General features: G+C 44.9%; 1 protein-coding gene across 6 annotated transcripts in view; it reads right to left on the bottom strand.

The window, feature by feature from the left end:
- The window catches only part of usp43a (ubiquitin specific peptidase 43a), a 138,899-nt gene extending 121,329 nt beyond the window's left edge, over window positions 1-17,570 (bottom strand). For 5 of the 6 annotated variants that reach the window (XR_015925428.1, XR_015925429.1, XR_015925430.1 and 2 more), the window contains exons 1-2: window positions 16,411-17,570; window positions 20-166 (exon numbers count right to left, since the gene is read on the bottom strand). Coding sequence is in view for 2 of the 6 variants with exons in the window: in XM_088600015.1 (XP_088456141.1) it covers window positions 20-166; window positions 16,411-17,034 (771 nt within the window). In the remaining 4 variants the exon portion in view is untranslated. The remainder of the gene's footprint in view (window positions 1-19; window positions 167-16,410) is intronic. The other variant, XM_088600016.1, reaches the window with a different exon arrangement.
- Between the last annotated feature and the right edge of the window lie 1,678 nt (window positions 17,571-19,248).

The following is a 19,248-nucleotide window of genomic DNA, read 5'->3' as shown; positions in this document are numbered from 1 at the left end:
GAACCAGGGACTCTCTTACCTTCCCAGTAGCTTTGGTCTTGCCGCCGTTGCTGTTGGGAGAGGAGTTGACGTCCTCATGGACTCGGTCCAGCAGCCAGAGCAGGAATTCCAGTGCGTCGTGCTGGGAGTTTCCTCGGAACTGGCAGCCGTACCTCGAGACAGTGTTCTGGGGAAGGAATCGTGGGAAACGATGGTTAGCATACATGGTCACTCATTCAAGTACAGCAGGTAAGAGGGAAAGTGGCAGAATCACAGCAGGAATAACAGAATTGAACTTTTTATTAAAAAAAACTTTCTAATCTGGGATTTTCATGTTTTGCTCAACCCATTGGAAATAGCCAGCTGTGTTTTTCCATGTCTCTTGCCAGATGTTCAGGGCTGACCAGAGGAGGGGTTTCACCCTCTCTGATAGCAGCATGAGCCTGCAGGGGGCGCTGTGTGACAGAGAGCCCTGCCCAACTATCCCTCCCTCCCCTCTCCACAGCGGTGGTCAGCCTCTTCCTGGTTGGCCTGTGCCCAGATCCAGACTCGAACCCCTGATCTTGTTGCTCACCAAGGCCCCTGGAACTCGGCTGTATTATAATCCAACAATCAATGTAATGTTAATGTTTCTTTATTAGCCCTATACAATTTCTTGCATTAGGAATGCGTCTTTTCGCATACCCCAGCTTTTCTCCATGGAGACACAGACACACAGACAGGGAGAGAAGCTTGGGGTCAGAGCGCAGGGTCTGCCATTGTACGGCGCCCCTGGAGCAGTTAGGGTTAAGGGCCTTGCTCAGGGGCCCAACGGAGTAGGATTCCTCTGCCGGCCGCAGGATTTGAACCGGCAACCTTCCAGTCACAGGCGCAGATCCTTAGCCACAGAGCCACCGCTCCTCACACGGTCATGTAAACGCCTCTGTAAGAAAGAGCCACCCCAGCCATTAATTCTTGATGCAGAAGGCGAGCAAACATTTCCATGCCCAAAACCTAAGAGTAAATATCAGGAGGGGAAATACTGTTGCAGCTACGATTCTCTTTACACAGGAGAATTTTTACTCTCTAGTGGGTTGGAACACATTCTATACTATACTTTTCAGAATGGAATAAACCCATGCTGAACTTGTTCTATACTAAGGGTCATCAAAGTCATTTCAGAGTGCCAATAATCAGAAGTATAGATTTAAGATATGGGAGTAGGGTTCAAACAGCATTTTTGTGAAGTGCTTCCTTTTTATATTAGATCACACATGTAGTGAACGGAATGTTTTATAAAATAAATAAAACTGATAAGACTTAAAAACAGCATTACAGGGCCATATGGAGATTGCTTGAGTAAAGAAAATGTGATGCTATCCATAAGGCTTAACTCAGTATAGCACTGATTCACTTGGACGTGCAAAAATGTGCCCAAACAGGAATGACCTGCCAGCTTTGTTTTGTGCATATTTCATCCTAACCTAGAAGGGCTGGCTTTAATCCACAGAGTGTCAATAAAATGTGATGCACATGTTTTTTTAAAGTGGTCTCAATTTTTTTTCTGAAGCTTTAATGCACTCCTAGTACTAAACAATCCCTCATCCCCTGTATTGGACCTGAATCTAAAATGTAACCCAACACAGAATCGGTATCGCCAGACCCTAAGCCCAACAGAGCAAGATCTAGGGTGCAGCTCCTAGAAGCACAGAAACTGCTCGGTTTAAGGCGACATCCTGCATTATCTCTTGTTCCATATCTCTGTACTCTTTCATTCAACACACCAGGGTGTGTCGACACATCTGACTGAATGACTTCTTCCGGAAATGACAAAAGCACTACCACCTTCTAGTCTGATCTTAACAGATCTCAGAGGCTAAGCAAGTCGGGCTGGTCACTGCGGTAACCTGGTTTGGTAACCTTAGCACACACAACAAAAACAGACTGAGCAGGACTGAGAACGTAGGCACCACAATTACTGGGGCACAACAGCTACTGCTTTCGGACCAACTACGTCAAACAAAAAGTGCAATAGGCCAATATACTCACTGACTGCCATAACCACCCCTTGCACAATGAGTTTGAGCTCCTTCCATTTAGACCACCTAGATTCAAATGTAACAGAACTAGGTTATCTTTTATTCCCACAGCTATTAACCCGCTTAATTTGGTCAACTGATTTTACATTTTACTTAATATTTTTTTTCTTTATCAGCATACATGTTTGTTAATGGACTCGTGTTGTGTTAACTCTATTGTGTGTTGTGTTATGTCTTTTGCGGTAAAGCCAATTTCCCATCTGGGACAGTAAAAGGAAGTGAGTACTTGGTTGCGAGACTGATTACTTGGTTACTGATTTCCAGTAGGTATCCGTCTTTCTTCTGGACCAGCATGGTGACAGGACACACTGAGCAGGAGGTGTCCTCCAGATGAGATCCGGGCTACTTCAATATTCGAGATCCTGCCATACAGGCAGAAATATTGTGCTGTCTGCAGAAACCAGGCCAAATTCAACTGTTTGTAGAATCTGGCCTCCCTATAGTATCCCCTAACTGGCAATGTCTCCCTTCTCTACCTGGCCTGGGGCTGCTGGTGCAGAATGGTTACTCTCCGTCACCCAGATGGAAGCTGCATGGCAGTAGTGGATAAAGTACAGTAGGTCCCCTCCTAAGTGCAAAGTGCTTTTGTATCCCTCGGGATGAAATGTGCTCCATGCCGTAAATGAGAGTAATTGACTGCAGAACATATCAAGAGCTGTGCCTATTACCCTGTCAAGTATAGTCAAAAGCCGATATAACAATTATTAACAACACTAAAAACAAAACTTTTAAGATCGTATTTACAGCAAGGAGGTAGTGAAGGACTAGCCTGGGCAGTTTGGAGAAGGCCACTCTGAGCTGCTTTGGAAGCGCTATATTCACTGGAATCTGGAGTCTGCGTCTCCCTTCTACAGAAACCTCTTGTTCTGACCTTTGCCACTTCCCTGAGTGGACTGTCTCTACGGAAAACTGGGCGAGCTCATAACATCATCCCACGAATTCTGACACGAGACAGAACTTGCCGCATGCCGCTCAAAAATGACCTGCAGGGGGAAAAAAAAAAAGTGAGCTAGTGTGACACATCCATCAGCACACCAGCGCTAGATCTGATCTTTCTCTTCGTCGTTCACCTCCCTGCGGAGAGGAAACACTCGTCTCTCGTCTTCACGCGGACTTGTGTTTCCGCTCCTCTGACATAGCTGGGGAATAAAAGGCGCCAGGAACAGTTACTGGGTTACTGGATCATGCTGGCCACTTCAATTAATTAAGCAGTTAATTACCTTAATTATGACATCGCCAGGCACCGGAACATATTGCCCCCAGCGCGAGATGCTCTCATTGAGAGAACCTCCCTGGTTCCTCAGGTCTGACCAAGGTTATTCAAAAACCAACAAGAATTTTGTCTTTGAAAGCCACTATTAGTCACTTTCCAATATACAGCATGGGCGACACAGTGCTTGTAATTTTAACAAACACAGAGTAATTGTATCAAACAAGCACTGTCATTAAACTAGTGAAACAAATGTAAGCTTTCGCAGATATGAACGAATAGTTTTTGGGTAATGAACAGAATGCTCTCAAGACACTGCTCCAGGCTTGATGGCTGACCTTCGATTCACACAGTGGCAGAGCAGGCAGAGCTACCAAGCTGGAGAGCAGAAACAAGCCTCAACTAGGCAGCTCGGTTCAGGAACAACCTCGCCCGATGAGCAAATCCGTGTGGGAATGTTTATTGGCTTCAGAAAGCAGCTGAAAGCCACTGGGCTAGGGCCCAGCCCCCTTGCTGCAGGTCAGGAAAGTCAGAACCCCCACACAGAGAGAGAAGAGAACCCAGGGGGCTAAAGGGTGGAGAGGAGGTGAAGGAGGGATCTAGAGAGTCAAAGGTGGGCAAGAGAGAGGGGCTTACTGAGGCATTTACAGTTTTTTTAGGACGTGGCCTCAGAGAATAGACAGAGTCAAGGTAGCAGAGGTGAAGGAGACACTTGGTTCGTGTTACAGTATTTTTTCCCATACTTTAATTAAAATCAATGAAAATGTCTTGTAAAATAAAACAAGGTGCTGCATTCCACAAAAAAAAGAATCCCTGCACACGACAGAAGTTGCAGCACAATGGTTCACCAAGCAATTCATTAACTAATCCTCCCGAAAACAATATGACCGAACATAAAGGCTACAAGACACCTTTTAACTCATCTTGACAGAATAATTCTACTAGTGGTGTCGAACACCGTTAGTTACTCATAAAGGGATAAAGGAGCATGCAAGCAAATATGTTTAATACTTATATGGGAGTCAGACAATAGCAAGTCACAATCTGTGGCATCATTTTTCAAGATAGCAAACAAACCACTGACAGTCTGCCATGGATGAGCACTGGCTCAGTTGATAAACTCCAATCTTAAAGTGGGAAAAAAAAAAACTTTCTTCCACGAAAGCACTACTATCGAGGTTGAGTGACAAGACAGGCAATTCTAAATTCTACGTAGAATTCATGCTACAAAGTAGTTTTTGCATCACCACTGCAGCTACAATGAGTGCCCAGATATTAAGTTTGTCACAAAACATGAGCGTGACTTTTGTTTCTTATCGCTTGCTTGGTAGAAATCCATCCAAAAATATATACATAAAGAGAGAATAATTTGTACCAATGAACACCCTGCTCACCGCTGGAACAGTTCAGTTATTAACTGTCAAGTTAATAACAAATACGTTGTTTCTGCCAGACTGTGTATTGAAGAGATGTTGGGAGAGGCTGCCAGGACATTTCTTATTTTGTTAGCACCTTCTAACCCTCCCACTGCCCCTGCATTTCAGTGTAATCAGCTACACTCCTCACACCTACATAATCTGGATTCAGAAAACTGCCGATATTGCAGTTTGTTTCTTTGCCCAGATTTCTAGATGGTAACATAAATCTAGCAGGAAAAAAAAGCACCAGTACAAAAGAACTTTCCAGAAAGCCTAATGACGGGAAAGCAATCTTCCCTGAAACTGCAATTACAGTACAAGTGATTTATCTGCATATATCAGAACTCAATAACAGTCATCAGAGATTATTTGCTTCATTTAAAACTACAGTTTCTGCAGGGTCACTGCAATCTCTGCCCCTGGTTTTGCTTACATCTGTCTGGCTCTACCTTGACGCAAGTCGGGCTCCAACCACAGAAATCACGTTAACGGAGACACGCGATGTCAGTTCAGCCCAAGCGGCCTTGCTTGTGTGAGATTGAAATGAACATTACTTCTGTGGAAAGCAGGCCCTCTGTTTGTAAACCAAACATTACGGAGAACATAGTAGTACTTAGTAAGATTAATTATTGAAAATATTTTCTCAGGAACCACGGTAGCATGTTGCGTCTAGTTCACGTTAAATCACCACAATACTCAGGTCGCAAATTTTGCTGTCAGTTTAAGATTTGTTACACTCTGCCATTTTGGTTCCTGTGATTAATTTCACTTCCTCAAAATTAAATGTGTAATAGGCAGCACTGAACCACAAATCCAATTCCTGCTCACATTATTTCCCTTTCACGTTGTAACATTTGGGGCTTCTGATATCCATTTCAATATCTCAGAAGGCACGGGACAGCTATAGGTGGCCTGGTGCAGGCTGTTTGTTCCTTAACAATACCAAAACCCAGTCGATACCCATCATGAATTCCCCGGAGCTTTGGCATTTGACTCCACCACACAGCTTGGGAGTTTGCTCCTCGTGAAGAATCAAGTCATGTTTAAAGGTCGTCCTGAAGTCTCAGCACAGTTCTGCTCTTTGCTGAACCTGTAGCAAGTTCCTGGGAGAAAGCACAGTGTTTACTTTCCCCTCTAATCCTTATTTACACATTTTCATGTTGTCGGGGCTGCACAGTCTCCATGGTGAAGAGGCACATTGCTCTGGTTTGTGGTGAACAGTCTGTGGTGACAGAATCAGACGCTGAAATTGCGGTCCTCCTGCAAACAGAGCTGTCCAACTCTAGTCCTGGAGGGTATGAATAATATGAATACTCATTTTATTAATGTATCTCACTTGCCTTCCTTGAAAAATATATAAATCTGATATTGTCATGCTCCTAATAAAACAATATGTGCACGCCTTAAATAAAACAATCAATCGACACTCCTGTAACCAATATTCCACATGGGTGCAGAGATATCTGTTGGGGCTTTTAAGTCCTGCTGCTTGGAAATATTTCTGAATTATATTTTAAATGAGAGCAAGTTTTCTATCAAAGATAGAGTTCCTACAATATATGACTATCACAAAAACAAAAATTCGGGTCATAAGTGTTACAGCAGCAGCACCTGAAGAGCTGGGAGATGCTGTTAAACTGGTCCCGTTAAACCAATTCCGAGTGGATATACTGTAGGCTGTTGAAAAAGAAAACCTACAGATTCCCCTTCTCTGTAGTATTACTCCTAATTTTTAGAGATTAGAGAGACTCCTCACCAGTTTTCCACAGGACACAGAAATGGAAAAGAGGAGAGCAGGAAGATATTATGCTTTTTACTTTGGTATTCAGATTCAAACAGTTAAAAACCTATTTGTTAGACTATTAGGAATTTTAGATTATTGGGAAATGGCCCAGACATTTCAGAAACAATCTCAACACTATGTGAAGATTTAAAATGAAGTGTAAAACAACTGTTATCTTTCAAGATCTTTCTTATAATTGTATTTTTCCTGTTACACTACAGGTGTAACTTGGCTACTGTATGGTCACAATGATAAGCAGGTCTTTCACTAAATAAAAAAAACAAAATATTGGCAGTCAAGAGGCGTCTGATTTCGCCTGATTGTACTTCGGCTTTCGACGAAGTACATATTCTAATGTTTTCGACATGAAAAAACAAATCATGACAATGCCAGAGAAGGAAACTCTGCTGCTTCTTCGCACTGTTACAGGAAGGTAATGAGTTTAGATTGCTTAATGGTTACAAAAAAACAGATTTAGAGTGCAAATTTCACTTTCAAATTAATCTGCATGTTATTGTATATTGGAAAAAGTTCCTGTGAAAACTACCAGGCAGAACTTTAATTTGAATCAGAAATTATCAAGGGTATCACACCAAAGAGAAAAATTTGCATTTGTAAGGTTTTAATACAGCAAAGATGTTTATCCAATAGTCAAAATTCAGCGATCACAGCAGTCTAATGTGTCATAATTAAGAAATGACATGTTCCAGATTGTAACTGTACTTCAATGACAGTACAGCGGTACAGACTAGAATTTTCATAAAGTATTTGAAACCGTGTTTGGACTGTTTTGCCATGATTCTCACCATTACAAGCAGGCAAAAAAAAACTAACAGAAGAATGTGGAACGATGTTGTGTTGTTTGTGGTTGCTCACTTGCAATGAGGTTATTGGCTAACTCTTCCAAGCCCTAAGTGTTACACTGTTCACAGTTTTCATTTTCTCTAACCTGGCTCCTTGGCATTCCTCCCAGTGGACTATGTGCCACAGAAACTGAAACCATAGGGCTCGTTTTGCCACTGGCATCTCATAAGCAATAAACCGAAAAATGAGTTTCAGGGGCTGTAATTTAGTCATTAAAAAGCAAACTCTGAAACAGTCATTTTTGCAACCTGTGCTGAAGTCCTCCCTTCGTTCACAGTCCACGAACTGCTGCCTTTTCTTGAAGGAATGTGGCTTAGATAACCTTTTGCACTTTTGAAACAGAAACCCAAATGGTTACTATATTAACGCGATAAAAAAACTGCAGCTTCACCGCGGAAATGTTGCATCTAGTCCAAAAGTTGCCCCCACAGCCTTTTTCACTTCCTAGAAGCAACTTCCCACGTGCAAAAATTGGCAGAGATTTTCAGTTTAGAAAATGACCTTTCAATTTTTTTTAAAACTAAATTCAGTCTCCCGAGCTCATCACATAATTTATTTTATTATTATATATATAGTAAAATGATGCTGTTAGATTTAACAGTTACTGTATAAATTGGCTGTGAGTAGTTTATTCTCTGGGACACAGTTGTAGTCAACAATATTGCCATTTGGGACAATAAATCTAAAAACACAGGTGATTAATTACTCTTAAATAGATCTTCAGGCTTCAGCTTTTTTTTTTAAAAGACACCAAGACCTCACCTGCCTGGACCCTGTATAGGCTGAACCCTTTCTAGAAAGGTAATCTGTTTCGCATTTAATAATGTTGTTTATTTTTAGAGAAAATGAAAACAGAGAAATAATCTTTAGTGCCTGCTCATGCTCAATATGAGATTCAGAAAACTGCAGGACTTTGAGGGCCTCCCGCCTTGCTGGGATAGGCTCTGAATGGGATGAAGCAGTTATAAAACGGATGGAGGGGAAAATGCAGGAATCCGGGACATATTTCAGTGATTCAGCTAGAGATACGTGAAGGCGCAGCCTGGAGATGGGGAACAGCTGCACTGTATCCAAACCCCCACTACGACTGTGATGCAGAGATCTTTCAATCTGGGGTGCTGAAGCATCATTCAAATCGAGAATAAGCCTAAAAAAAAGAATGGTAAATTCAGTCGGGTTTTCATGTGTACAGTTTTAGATCCTCAAATCCTTGAGCAAACACACAATAAAGGCTTCAGCATATCATGACATCACAGGCTTAATATAATAGCTTAAGTGTTCCGTTGAAACCTAGAGGCAGTCATTTGTTTTATCCAAAAACCTGCATGTGCAAAACCAAATGATTACCATGCACGCAATGTAGGGATTGTGGAGAGATTAACCGTGTCTACAGCTAGATAGACAATAGCTCTGCATCCAGCCTAACTGGTAAAGCTAACATACGGCCACTTGCTTGCAGAACGCAGCCAGGCACCAACTGAGCAAACACCCAGTCAGGGGTAAAGGGGAGCTCTGGCGTCTCTGTGCTTCTCCTGCTCTTCCTCTTCGTCAGGCCTGTCATCTGATTAAGATGCCCCGAAAGATACGACTGCACAGCCTGTGCTCTCTCCCCTGCAACCCTTCCCCTTACGGTCACAGCTAATGCACAGCTCTGAGGAAAACCAGGAGGACATCCCTCCTTCAACCGCCCCTGACGCTCTAGCTGTGTGACAGCTTCAGTGCAGGGACAGAACAACGCAAGCAAGCGCCTACACAAGTGCAAAAAAAGGGAAACAGCCCAGGGACTGACAGGGGATCACACAGCGCTGAGCAGCTGTGAAGTGTATTCCTTACCACACCTGGCCCACCCTCGCCAGACAACGCTGCCTCAGGGTGTGGACTGTGTGGAAGTGTCGGCCGTCAAGCAATATCCCTAAAGCAGCGCTTTTTAACCCCCAGTCCCGGAGGACCCCTGTGCCTGCCAGTTTTCATACAGCCTCAGCCCTTATTTACCCAATTGACGCTTTGATTGAATTCATTACATTTTTAATTCATTACTGCTGAAAAACAAGACGTGCCAGTTAGCGGACTGGGAAATCCCACAGGGAGGAGGACCAGGATCTCTTCCCGAAAGCCATGAGTTAACCGGGGGAGAGTTTTTCGAACAACTTAACATTCCCATTCCTTTCCAGGAGATGGAAAACAAACACCCTCACACCACATTGTGCCGAACACAAACTGGCAGGCATAACGTGCCACATGGATATCTCAGCTGTCAGAACTGGCTTCACTCAAAACCTGCTGGGTTTTATTTTAAAGGACTAGTGTGTGAAATCTGGGCACAGCCCTAATTTTTGGAATACACCAGCCTGTTATGAACGGAAGGAGAAGGATTCTTTTTCCAACATTTTAATTTCTACTGTTACTTTTTCTTTTTTTGCCAGGCACAGCAGCACCTGTCTGTATACCACTCACAAGCACTGTGGAGGAAGGAAAAAAGACAGTCTCTTTAAACATCTCCCTATTGGTGTGAAATCTGCGCACATGCTCCGCAGAAGACTAAAAATGAAACAGAAACAGCTTTTGCTTCATGCATGGTCAGGCACACATCCAAACCCAGGATTCCTCTCCCTCTCGCAGGTTCTGTAAAGGAGGAGCGCTGTCATCTTACTCTGCAGACAGTCGCACGAGGAGGGGTCGCGCACTGCGGGGGTCCTCAGTGGCTAAAATGAGCAGTGAAGAGACGCTTCCTTAGCCGGAAAAAAACATAACGAGACACACTAATGATGTGGCCGCTCAAAAAGATTGCCATTCTCAAGCCGGCAGACCTCCTTGCGTTAAAGCCAAGCAATGGTGCGGACATTTCACACGGCACGGCTTCCTCCCCGTTGCGGACTGGCATGGCCAGGGGAAGGCGACCAGAGAGGGGAAAACAATACCAGCCTCCACGGAACCAGCGGGTGGCGTCGGCGAGTCCTCAAGACGGCTCGCCAGAGGCCCGCTAGACAGGACACGGCTGCTCTTGCCCTCCAATTGATTCCGAAGGAAGCAAGGGCAAAATAAACGACCGTGCTCCCTTTCTCTTCTCAATCATTCAAAGGAGCACCACCCGCCTTTTCGTATCCAGAGCCCAATAAAATCAAAGGAGTGCTCTTCCAGGGGAAGGCCAACCGGCGCACTCCTGCCACATGCTCTCATTAACGGGAGTCTTTCATGGCTCGGGGTCGCAGTTCATCTCTGCTGCCGTTGCCTCTTTCATAACCCATGAATCAACCAGGTGGAGACGTCACACTGCAAGGCGGCGACATTTCAAGGGTAAACGCGCTGGGCCATTTTTTTTTCCCCTTGTCCCCCCGGAACCCGTAATGTGGCAAGTGGTGGATCAACATGACAAAAACGAAATGCATGTTGGGGGGCGGACAGAAGAGTTCAAAGCAGGGATGAGGGGTCCAGAAATTTCTCGAACAATTTCTCTCGGAGAACTGCACGCTCACCCTCCCACTGACATCAACAAGAAGAACGGCCGGCTCAGACTTGCAGACCGCACGCGCCGACAGGTCATGAACTTGATAAATCCACATCTAGCTTGAAACCAACCGTGCCTGAGTGTCTGGGGCCCACCAGCCTTCTTCCTCCGAACGCACTGAAAAGCACGCCTCGTTTCGAAGATATTATTTGGATGAACACTAAGACTAGGGCTTTTTAAAAAATAAATTGCAAGATGAAAAAAAAAAGTTGACCAAATGCTACGTTTAGTCTAAGATGTTATACACAAAAGGGTTTTCTGTGGGGAGCAGATGTTTCATTTCATTTAAGAACAGAAACGTATTGTACTGACAGAAGATTTCCATTAAATAAACAGTTGTATATCATTGTTTCTGTCCTCTTCTAACAGAATACACTACATGATGTCATATAAGCCAAGGAAAGCAAAGTGAGTAAGGGGATTTACAATGCTCTTAACATTTATTTACACCCCCCAATAAAATGGGAGTAAGAAATCTTCACAGAAAGATGTTACTAAGAAAATAAAAAAATATTCTGTTGTAATTGTCATAACGTTGCAATGAGCATTTTGTTATGCTCATAGAGTACATTTCTGTACCTCTAGGTATTCATTAATAAATAAAATCCAACAAAATCAAGATTTACAGTAACACCCTGCTCTTCAGAAGTGCAGTGGAAGCCTCTGACACAATATAGATACCTTTTAAGGTTTCCCATTTCCCTAGGGTATAAAAAGAGGTGACACAAGGGAGACAGCAGTAGCAGGTTAGCATGGTGAATGACACAGAGCTCTTTAGGGACTGCAGACAAATGATTTCTGACCTTCACAAGTTAGGAGACGATTATGAAAGAATCTGCAAACACCTCAATCTACCACATTTCATTCCAATGTCCACCACTAAGAAATGTCAAGGCTGCTGGTATAATGGACACCCTTCTAAGCCGAGGACCCTAGAGAGTCTCGCCACTATGGGCACTGAGGAATGGTTTGGGAAGCACAAGTCAATACAAAGGAAACAGCTGGAGACTCGACCGCAAACTGGCATCTTCAGGACACAAAGTGACTCAAGTGAATTTGCCTGAATGTGGCATTTGCCAAGAGTAAACATTCGAAACAGTTGTAAGTAATCCTCTGTCTGCATTACTTATTATTAAATGCCTAACCCTTACAATCATAGAAGGGCAAATGTCTTGCTTATGACTATGGTAGGGACAGGATTTAAAATGATGCTGCACATACTGTGGGCCAGGCTGTTAGCACACACATGGGGATTTTGCTACTCTTTCCAAAGACATCAATTTACAGCGATAACCGCCTACCAACAATCCCAACAAATCACACCCATTTCAGACCTGGCAGCGCCAAAGCTCTGCCTAACCTAGTACAAACTGACTACAGTGAGGGGATTTAGAAAACTTAAAGATACAGAAATGCACCAGCTTGTTGAAGTTCGTTCCTACGATCTAAATGTCGTCGAGATGGGTTTTTTGTTATTGCTGCTACCTCTGGTTTCCAGAGCTACGGGACAAATCCCATTTTTTGGCCCCCAGGAGCGAAACGCGAAGCGAAAATGAACGCTGGGGAAGCAATCTACCGAAAGCAGAAACCCAGCGACCTTCCTCCCAGTCCAACGCCGCATATCAAGACACTACCATTCATTTTAAGGTCTGATTAGCATTCTGTGAGCAGAGCACTGAGAGAAACCTACCCCGAATATTAAGCAGCTGGGAAGTAAACGATTTCGAGCATGAGAACAGGCGGATCCTACATACCGAGTGTGTGGAAAGTGGCAGGTGGGATGAGCCCAGGCCAGGAGACACACTTGGTACATTCCTTCTGAAGGTCTTGTGAAAGTCTTATTGTATCATGTCAACTAGGTTGAGGAAACGTTGTGGAAACACTTAACTTGAATCGGAGGTCATGCCAGAGGACACCAGCAGTCCCTGGGGCCAGAGCAGGGCCAATCCACGCTAGGAATCCACACCACTGCAGAACTTACAGGAGGGTTCAGAGTGAAGCACTGAAATGAGTCTCAAGTGCCTATTGTCCCCGGGACCTGCAGATACCCCCTCTGTCCCCTGCCCGGGACAGAACCTTCCTCAAACTGGCAATACAATGACATTAGAAAGACAGTTTGAAGTCTAATTAATGCTAGCACCTGTTCCTAGCACTGATTCCATTTCTACAGCTATCTGTGTGAAATGTTTTGTGACACTAACATCTATTTAGACCTTGGCTGGCCGATCGAAGCTAATTACACTTGGCTTCTGCCCTTTTGCAGTAATTAAGACCTGTTTATCTGCATGTGTCATTCCTAGCACATGCAGTACTGTACACACCAAGTTCAGTAGCTGCGCTGCATTGTCAGACCGCGTCAGGCTGTTTTTATTTATAGACTGTCCTGTACTTAAAATCGCTGTCAGCTGTGTATGACTGACTTTAGGGCAAATCAGACTCTCCAATATCAGTTTCCTAAAATGAATTCAGCTCCATTGTAACTAAAAAAAAAGGTTGTAATTAAAAGTGATTTATTCAGGACAATTGAAATGGCATTGCGTTTTTCAGTTTCATAGAAGTAAATCCTCTTAGTAAATACAATTTCCGGCCACTTTGCCCCAAAGAGAGTCATTTAGTGAAAAAATCCTCTTTTCACTGAAATTCCTAAGCTTCCTTACAATGTGGTCCGCCATATTTAATGGAGACGTAGCCTGGTTAAATTCCTACCCTTAAATCATCCGGTTTAGCATGAATAATGCTGTTGGAGGACGCAGGGGTCATTGATGTCTCGTTATTCTCGGAACACAATGTGTACGAGATGAGTGTTCTTTACAGTCTATGCTTTTCAGAGTCAAGGGCTTCACTGCAACCACTTCTGCCTAAACTCTAAACAGCCTCCTAGCTATGTTCCAAATTGAAACCCAATTATGTATTTGGCAAAGCTAACTGAAAAGGAAAATAATGGCATGCATCCTACTGCCGTACAGTAAAAAGGCAGTAGTTCGTTTCTTGTATCGGCTTCCTCCGTCTGTGAGGCGGGAAGCGTGCTTTTCCCGGCTGGACAGCGTCTGGAGAAGAAGCCCTGCTCGGGAACTCCTCACGATCCCCCACATCCTGCCCCGAACACACACAGAGCAGGACGAACAGAGCCGTCTCCATCATGCTTCCTATACATTCGTCTAGTGCTCTCATACTGTACGTTACTCAGAATACATCCCTTCAGGTTCACCTCCTGGCGAACACGGAGAACAATCTTCTGCAGTCCCAGGACAACGCCAACCTGAGTCTACCCAGAGATCTTTTCGCTGGCAGTTTGCTTTAGCTATACTTTGTGTGTTGCTTGTGCTGCATGAAAAGGGCAAGTTCTTCATGCAAAAGACAGATGAGGACCGTAAGGCTGTGGTCAAACAGCATTCTTCCAGGAGCGCATATATTTGCCTTGTGTTCCCCCCCCGAAGGTCTCAGAATCCGCTGGCCAGTGTTTCCTGTTAAGCAGCAAACTCTCCATGACAGAAGTGAGAAGCACTTGTAGAGAAAGCAAGCATCTGCATCTGGGCTGCTAAATAATTCTGGTCACAGGCGTGTTCTGTGCATCTTCCCTCCTCCCTGAAAATTCCTGGAGGGCTAATTGGGAGAACAGCTCAGGCAACAAGGAGAGCACTGACTTGTCAAGGATAGCATCTCTTGGCTTAGCTACTGCGCGGCTCTGCCTTTGTGCAAACAGCAAAAAAAAAATACATTACAGACTTGTTTAGGCATATAATTGACTCGTAACAGAACAGAGGTATCTACAGCTTTGAGCAAATTAAGATAAATCAGAATCAGTCAGGGGCAAGGGCTGAAAAACAGGAGGCAATGGATTTGTCAGAGCTACAGTACTTGCAAACAAGGTGGAATTCTGCATTTAGTTTTGCTATTATGCATTTACACTGTATTAGAAGCGAAGGGCTTATATCACCAATGAACACCCTCTAACCAGTGTCAGGAAGTCAGTCATCACTCTTAAAGCCCAGCCTGGAGCCTGTCCCACAAGAACAGGGCACAGGGTCGAACTGCACTCTGGATGGGATACCGTCACCACCAGGACACAAGCACACAGCGATGATTCAGGGCCACTGATTAAGCCGGCCAGCATGTCATTTGGAAGACGGGAGGAAATCTGAGCACCGCTGATTAGGGGAGAACATGCAAACTCCACACAAAGGTTTCCAACATCTGGAATTGACCCAGGAACTCTCAAGCATCAGCCCCAACCACCTCGCCGGCATGCCAACCCTAACAAAGGCAAACTGGAGAAAATAGTGCAGCTGCATTCCGATACCAGTTCAGATACTGGTGATCCCTCATGGCACCTGCCCAGGAAGTGCTACAGCGGGACACTGATTAAAAAAGAAAACATTCCAACACTGACCTTGGGTGGACTTGTCTCTTGAGGTCAAAGAAGATGGACATTCCACAGACCCACCTTGTTTCAAATCAAATGGTTGTGGGAGCCCTTCTTTGTCCAGAAGTTTGAGCCAACACAGCACCAATCACTGACACAAGTCACCGATTCCTGAACTTGAACACTGATTGTCCCTACAATCAGAACTTAAATAAAGTCTTCAAGAAACTTTTAAGTGAATGCAATTGAGTAATTATTTGTGTGTGTGTGTATGGGGGGGTGGCGGTTTATGGTCACGTCGCCCTCGTTCTCAAATAGCCAGACCAACAAGGCTGATCAAACCCTAACCGCACGTGTTGGCGGTACAGTCGTCTTACATGAATACACTAAAGCACTAGGGCTCTGTGTTTAAAGACGCGATCCCGGGCAGTGAAGGGGACTGCCTCAGCAGTTAAGGACTTGCTCCGTCAGTACTTAACGAGCCGACAGCCACAGTCGACCCGAACTGCGTTTATAGTCGCGCCTTCCCTTCCTCCAAACATCCCAAACTGTCCGGTTCCCTGAAGGGACGCCGCAGAAAGACGCTCCTGCGCGAAGGAAACCGCAGCCTGGCGAGACCTCCGGTCTCCGCCGCGCGTTTGCATTGAAAGCCCAGGAGACAGCTCCCCCAGGCCGGCGTGGACGAGCCCGAGCTCCTCCCACCGGGTTACCTGCGCTCACTCGCGGAAGTGGCGGTGGGCTTCGAGATAAGCAGACCGAGGAAGAGGCACCGGCGGTCGCTGTTTGAACTGTAATCAGCGCCGCGCCTGGCGCGGGCTCCGAGACCTGTTGCAACAGGAATAATCACATCGCGCCCTGCTGGAGACGTGCCTGCGTAAAACACTTTCTTTTAAAAAAAAACAGCGTTTATCTTTAAACAGCCGTGCTCCAATCAGCTGACTGTCAACGGGTCGCTGGGCGCTTTTATGAATCGACTGCGAGCCCCGATCCACTAATTCAAGATGTCGCTCTCATGGCAGGGCTGACTGAAGCCAAACTGCAAAGTTGCACTCGATGTGGTCGCGTTAAAATCTTGTGTCTGTGGTCCAGCTTTTCGTTTTGACTTTCCCCCCTTTCCCCATCTGGGCAGTAAATCTGCCGTTTACGCTCACTCACACACGCACGCATAAAAGGGACGGGTATGTATATCCTATAGCCACAGGTGACCTACCTTGAACTCAACGGACAACTGTGGCGTATATTCCAGTGTCCACAGCGCCCTGACCAACGACGCCAGCTGCTCAGTGACTTCACCCCTCGCGTGGGGCAGATCTTCACTTTTCACAATCCCATTAACTTTCCTCCGGCAGAAATCCGATTTGTACTGTTCCAAACCGAGGTACTCGGCGAACAGGTCCGTATTGCTCAGGCACTGAACGACGGCGTTCATGAAACAGGTGTTGCCATGATTCTTCAAACCCAGTACACCCGGCGTTTTATCCCCGTAGCTCCAAGAAAGTCTTTCCTTTATAGATCCGTGGGAAGACAGTGTCACGCTCTTCTTGACGGCGCTCTCCCCAACCTGAATGTCATCTTTAAGGTTTCCTGAGTGGGCACTCAACGTGCAAGGTGTACCATCCCGGAACCCCCCGTCGTCGTCTTCGGCATCGGGCGGGCTGACATCGCCGAAGTGAGCCAGGGTGCCTAAAGTTTTTAAGATCCTGTTCATGAAATTCCCCACCGACTTCAGCGATTTCCTCCTGAAGAGCTTTCCAGGTTTGCGCCTCTTCTCTTTGCGCTTGGGCGCCTTGCTCTTCTCGTGCTTCCTCGGTTTGTCCTCCCCCCGGTCATCCATTCTCCCCCTGCTCGCCTGACGCTCAGAAACGAGAATAAGCAACGCCGGAGCCGGGCACCGGGGCGGCGCTCCTCACCTGTCCGCCTCGGAGTAATGAAGTTCTTCCTCACGCTACAGGACAGAGAGGCGGACTGCAGCAGCACGGCGACACAGGCGGGTGTGCATGTGTGACACCCCTCAGACATTCCGATGATGCCTCAGTGCTCTTGCGCGCATTGCTATCCCAGTCGCTGGCAGCACCTGGAATGACTGGAAAGGTGAGTTGTCTGTAACTCCATGTTTTGTGCGCCGCACACTTGCTTCCTTTCCCGAGCTCTTTTCTCTCTCTCTTTCTCTCCCCCTCCCTGCCTCGCAAAGATAACTGGCTCCAGCTCTCCCTCCCTCTCTCTCTCTCTCTACTCCCGGGGCCGGTGTGTGTTTCTGTTTGGCGGATCTGCCCTCCCACTCTGAATCTTATTAGCCTGGTTTAGTTTGGGAGGAGAGAGAAAAAAAGCCGCTGCCGTTGTATTGACGGCGCGTCGTCGCCGTGGAGGGAGCGGAGGGCTAGACAGTGCTACTCGCGGCGACAGCCGGCGATGCTGCCTGCTGACGTCAGGTTGACACGGTAAAAGGTGTTTATGCGGAAGCGCCAAAAAAAAAATAGAGGCTCAACAGATGTTTAGAGAAAGACGTTTCTGTGTTCATTTCGCGAACGGCTGTGTATTTCCCCTCGTAAGGAACGTGCACGACCTGAAATGTTGTCACGCATGCATTATTTGCTATCATCCATTCCTTTGTGTTGCATTCTGTAGCTTTCGATTCCGCATTAAAAGTTTTTTTTTTATATGCAACGCTTTTAAAACTAGCTTCTCGAGGCGCTTCACAGAACAGCTACAAAATACAGAAATGTATGCACAGTGAATATACTCGGTGAGAGGAGGTAGTAGAAGCGTGTACGGAATACGCTGGGAGCAAAGGGACACGGTTACATATCTGGTTTTATTTAGTAAGTTCTAATTGTCATATTTTTTTTATAAATACACAAAGAGAAGTTAACTTTTTGGAAATGCTGTGCGCGTCATGTGCAGTGTGGAATCAAATCTGTTTTGTGCTCAAGATGAGACACAAAACGGGAAAAATAAACTTTGTCCACACACACGGTGTGTGTTCTTCGCGAACTGGAAGAACTGGAAATGATCGTTCAGTCCTACGAGTGTTTGCTGCCCTCTAGCGGTCCCGTAAGCAATTCCAGAGACCATATGTTGTGACATTGAAATTAATGCAATGGAGTGGCCATTCAATTAAAAAAAAAAGCATTTAGCGCAGATTATGCGTTAATCACTTTAATGACTTCATTAACTTTAGAAATAAAGTTAGAAGTGGTATCTCAAAATGCAATGTTCTTTTCATCTATAATGGTAATGATAATTATTGTGCTGTTTTTGTTTACATAAATGAGGCTAAATACTTTAAAAGGTCATCCCAGATTTTTTTCCTGTTTTCTTAGTTCATCAACAGTCACCAGGAAGCCATATAAACATTTCAAGGATTCGCTGCAATGTACAGATGTGATGCCACTTCATTTAAAGGGAAATCATTTTCCCAATGTCTCTTATAATTCATGATTATGGCTGCCGTGCTACAGGTTCCAAAGGCAAATTCATGTTCAGTATAAGTCACCCTACTGATGGGCTAGCTATACAGACTCTTGTGCATTTTAAAAAGCAATCACAGAGTAAAACAAAGACAGGAGGCAGGAAGTGGAGGGGTTTTAATTGGTGTGTGTCTCTGTCTAAATTTAGGTATTAAGGATACATAATACCTATCAACCCACAGAGATGTGATTCACACATCCTCTGTATGCCTTTATTCTGTAGAAGAAGTGTTTATTTATGGTACGCTGTGGACGTGCAGTGAAAACAAGGCTGAATCCCATCCATCCAATATAAGAAACCCATAATCTTTATTTGATTAAGCCACTTTCTCCTTGTGAGAGTCAAGACAAACAGAAGCCTAAGGATAAGAAGCTAATGATAAATTACAGACACAACCTCCAAAAACCTTTTGTCATGTAAAGTAAGAAAAGGGATTTAGTGATGAAGGGAATTGTTTTGAAATCGGGACAGTGCACAGTCAAAGATAAATACGTATTTTTCATTGATTGTACTCATCAACAATTGTTATTATACAAAACAAGGAGGAAAAAGATAATGGACCATATTTTTTCAGGTCTAG

The sequence above is a fragment of the Lepisosteus platostomus genome, chromosome 11, assembly GCF_059453375.1.
Source record: "Lepisosteus platostomus isolate fLepPlt1 chromosome 11, fLepPlt1.hap1, whole genome shotgun sequence".
NCBI classification, from domain to species: domain Eukaryota; kingdom Metazoa; phylum Chordata; class Actinopteri; order Semionotiformes; family Lepisosteidae; genus Lepisosteus; species Lepisosteus platostomus.
The sequence above is the reverse complement of the archived record's forward strand: the minus strand, read 5'-3'. Positions and strand labels throughout refer to the sequence as shown.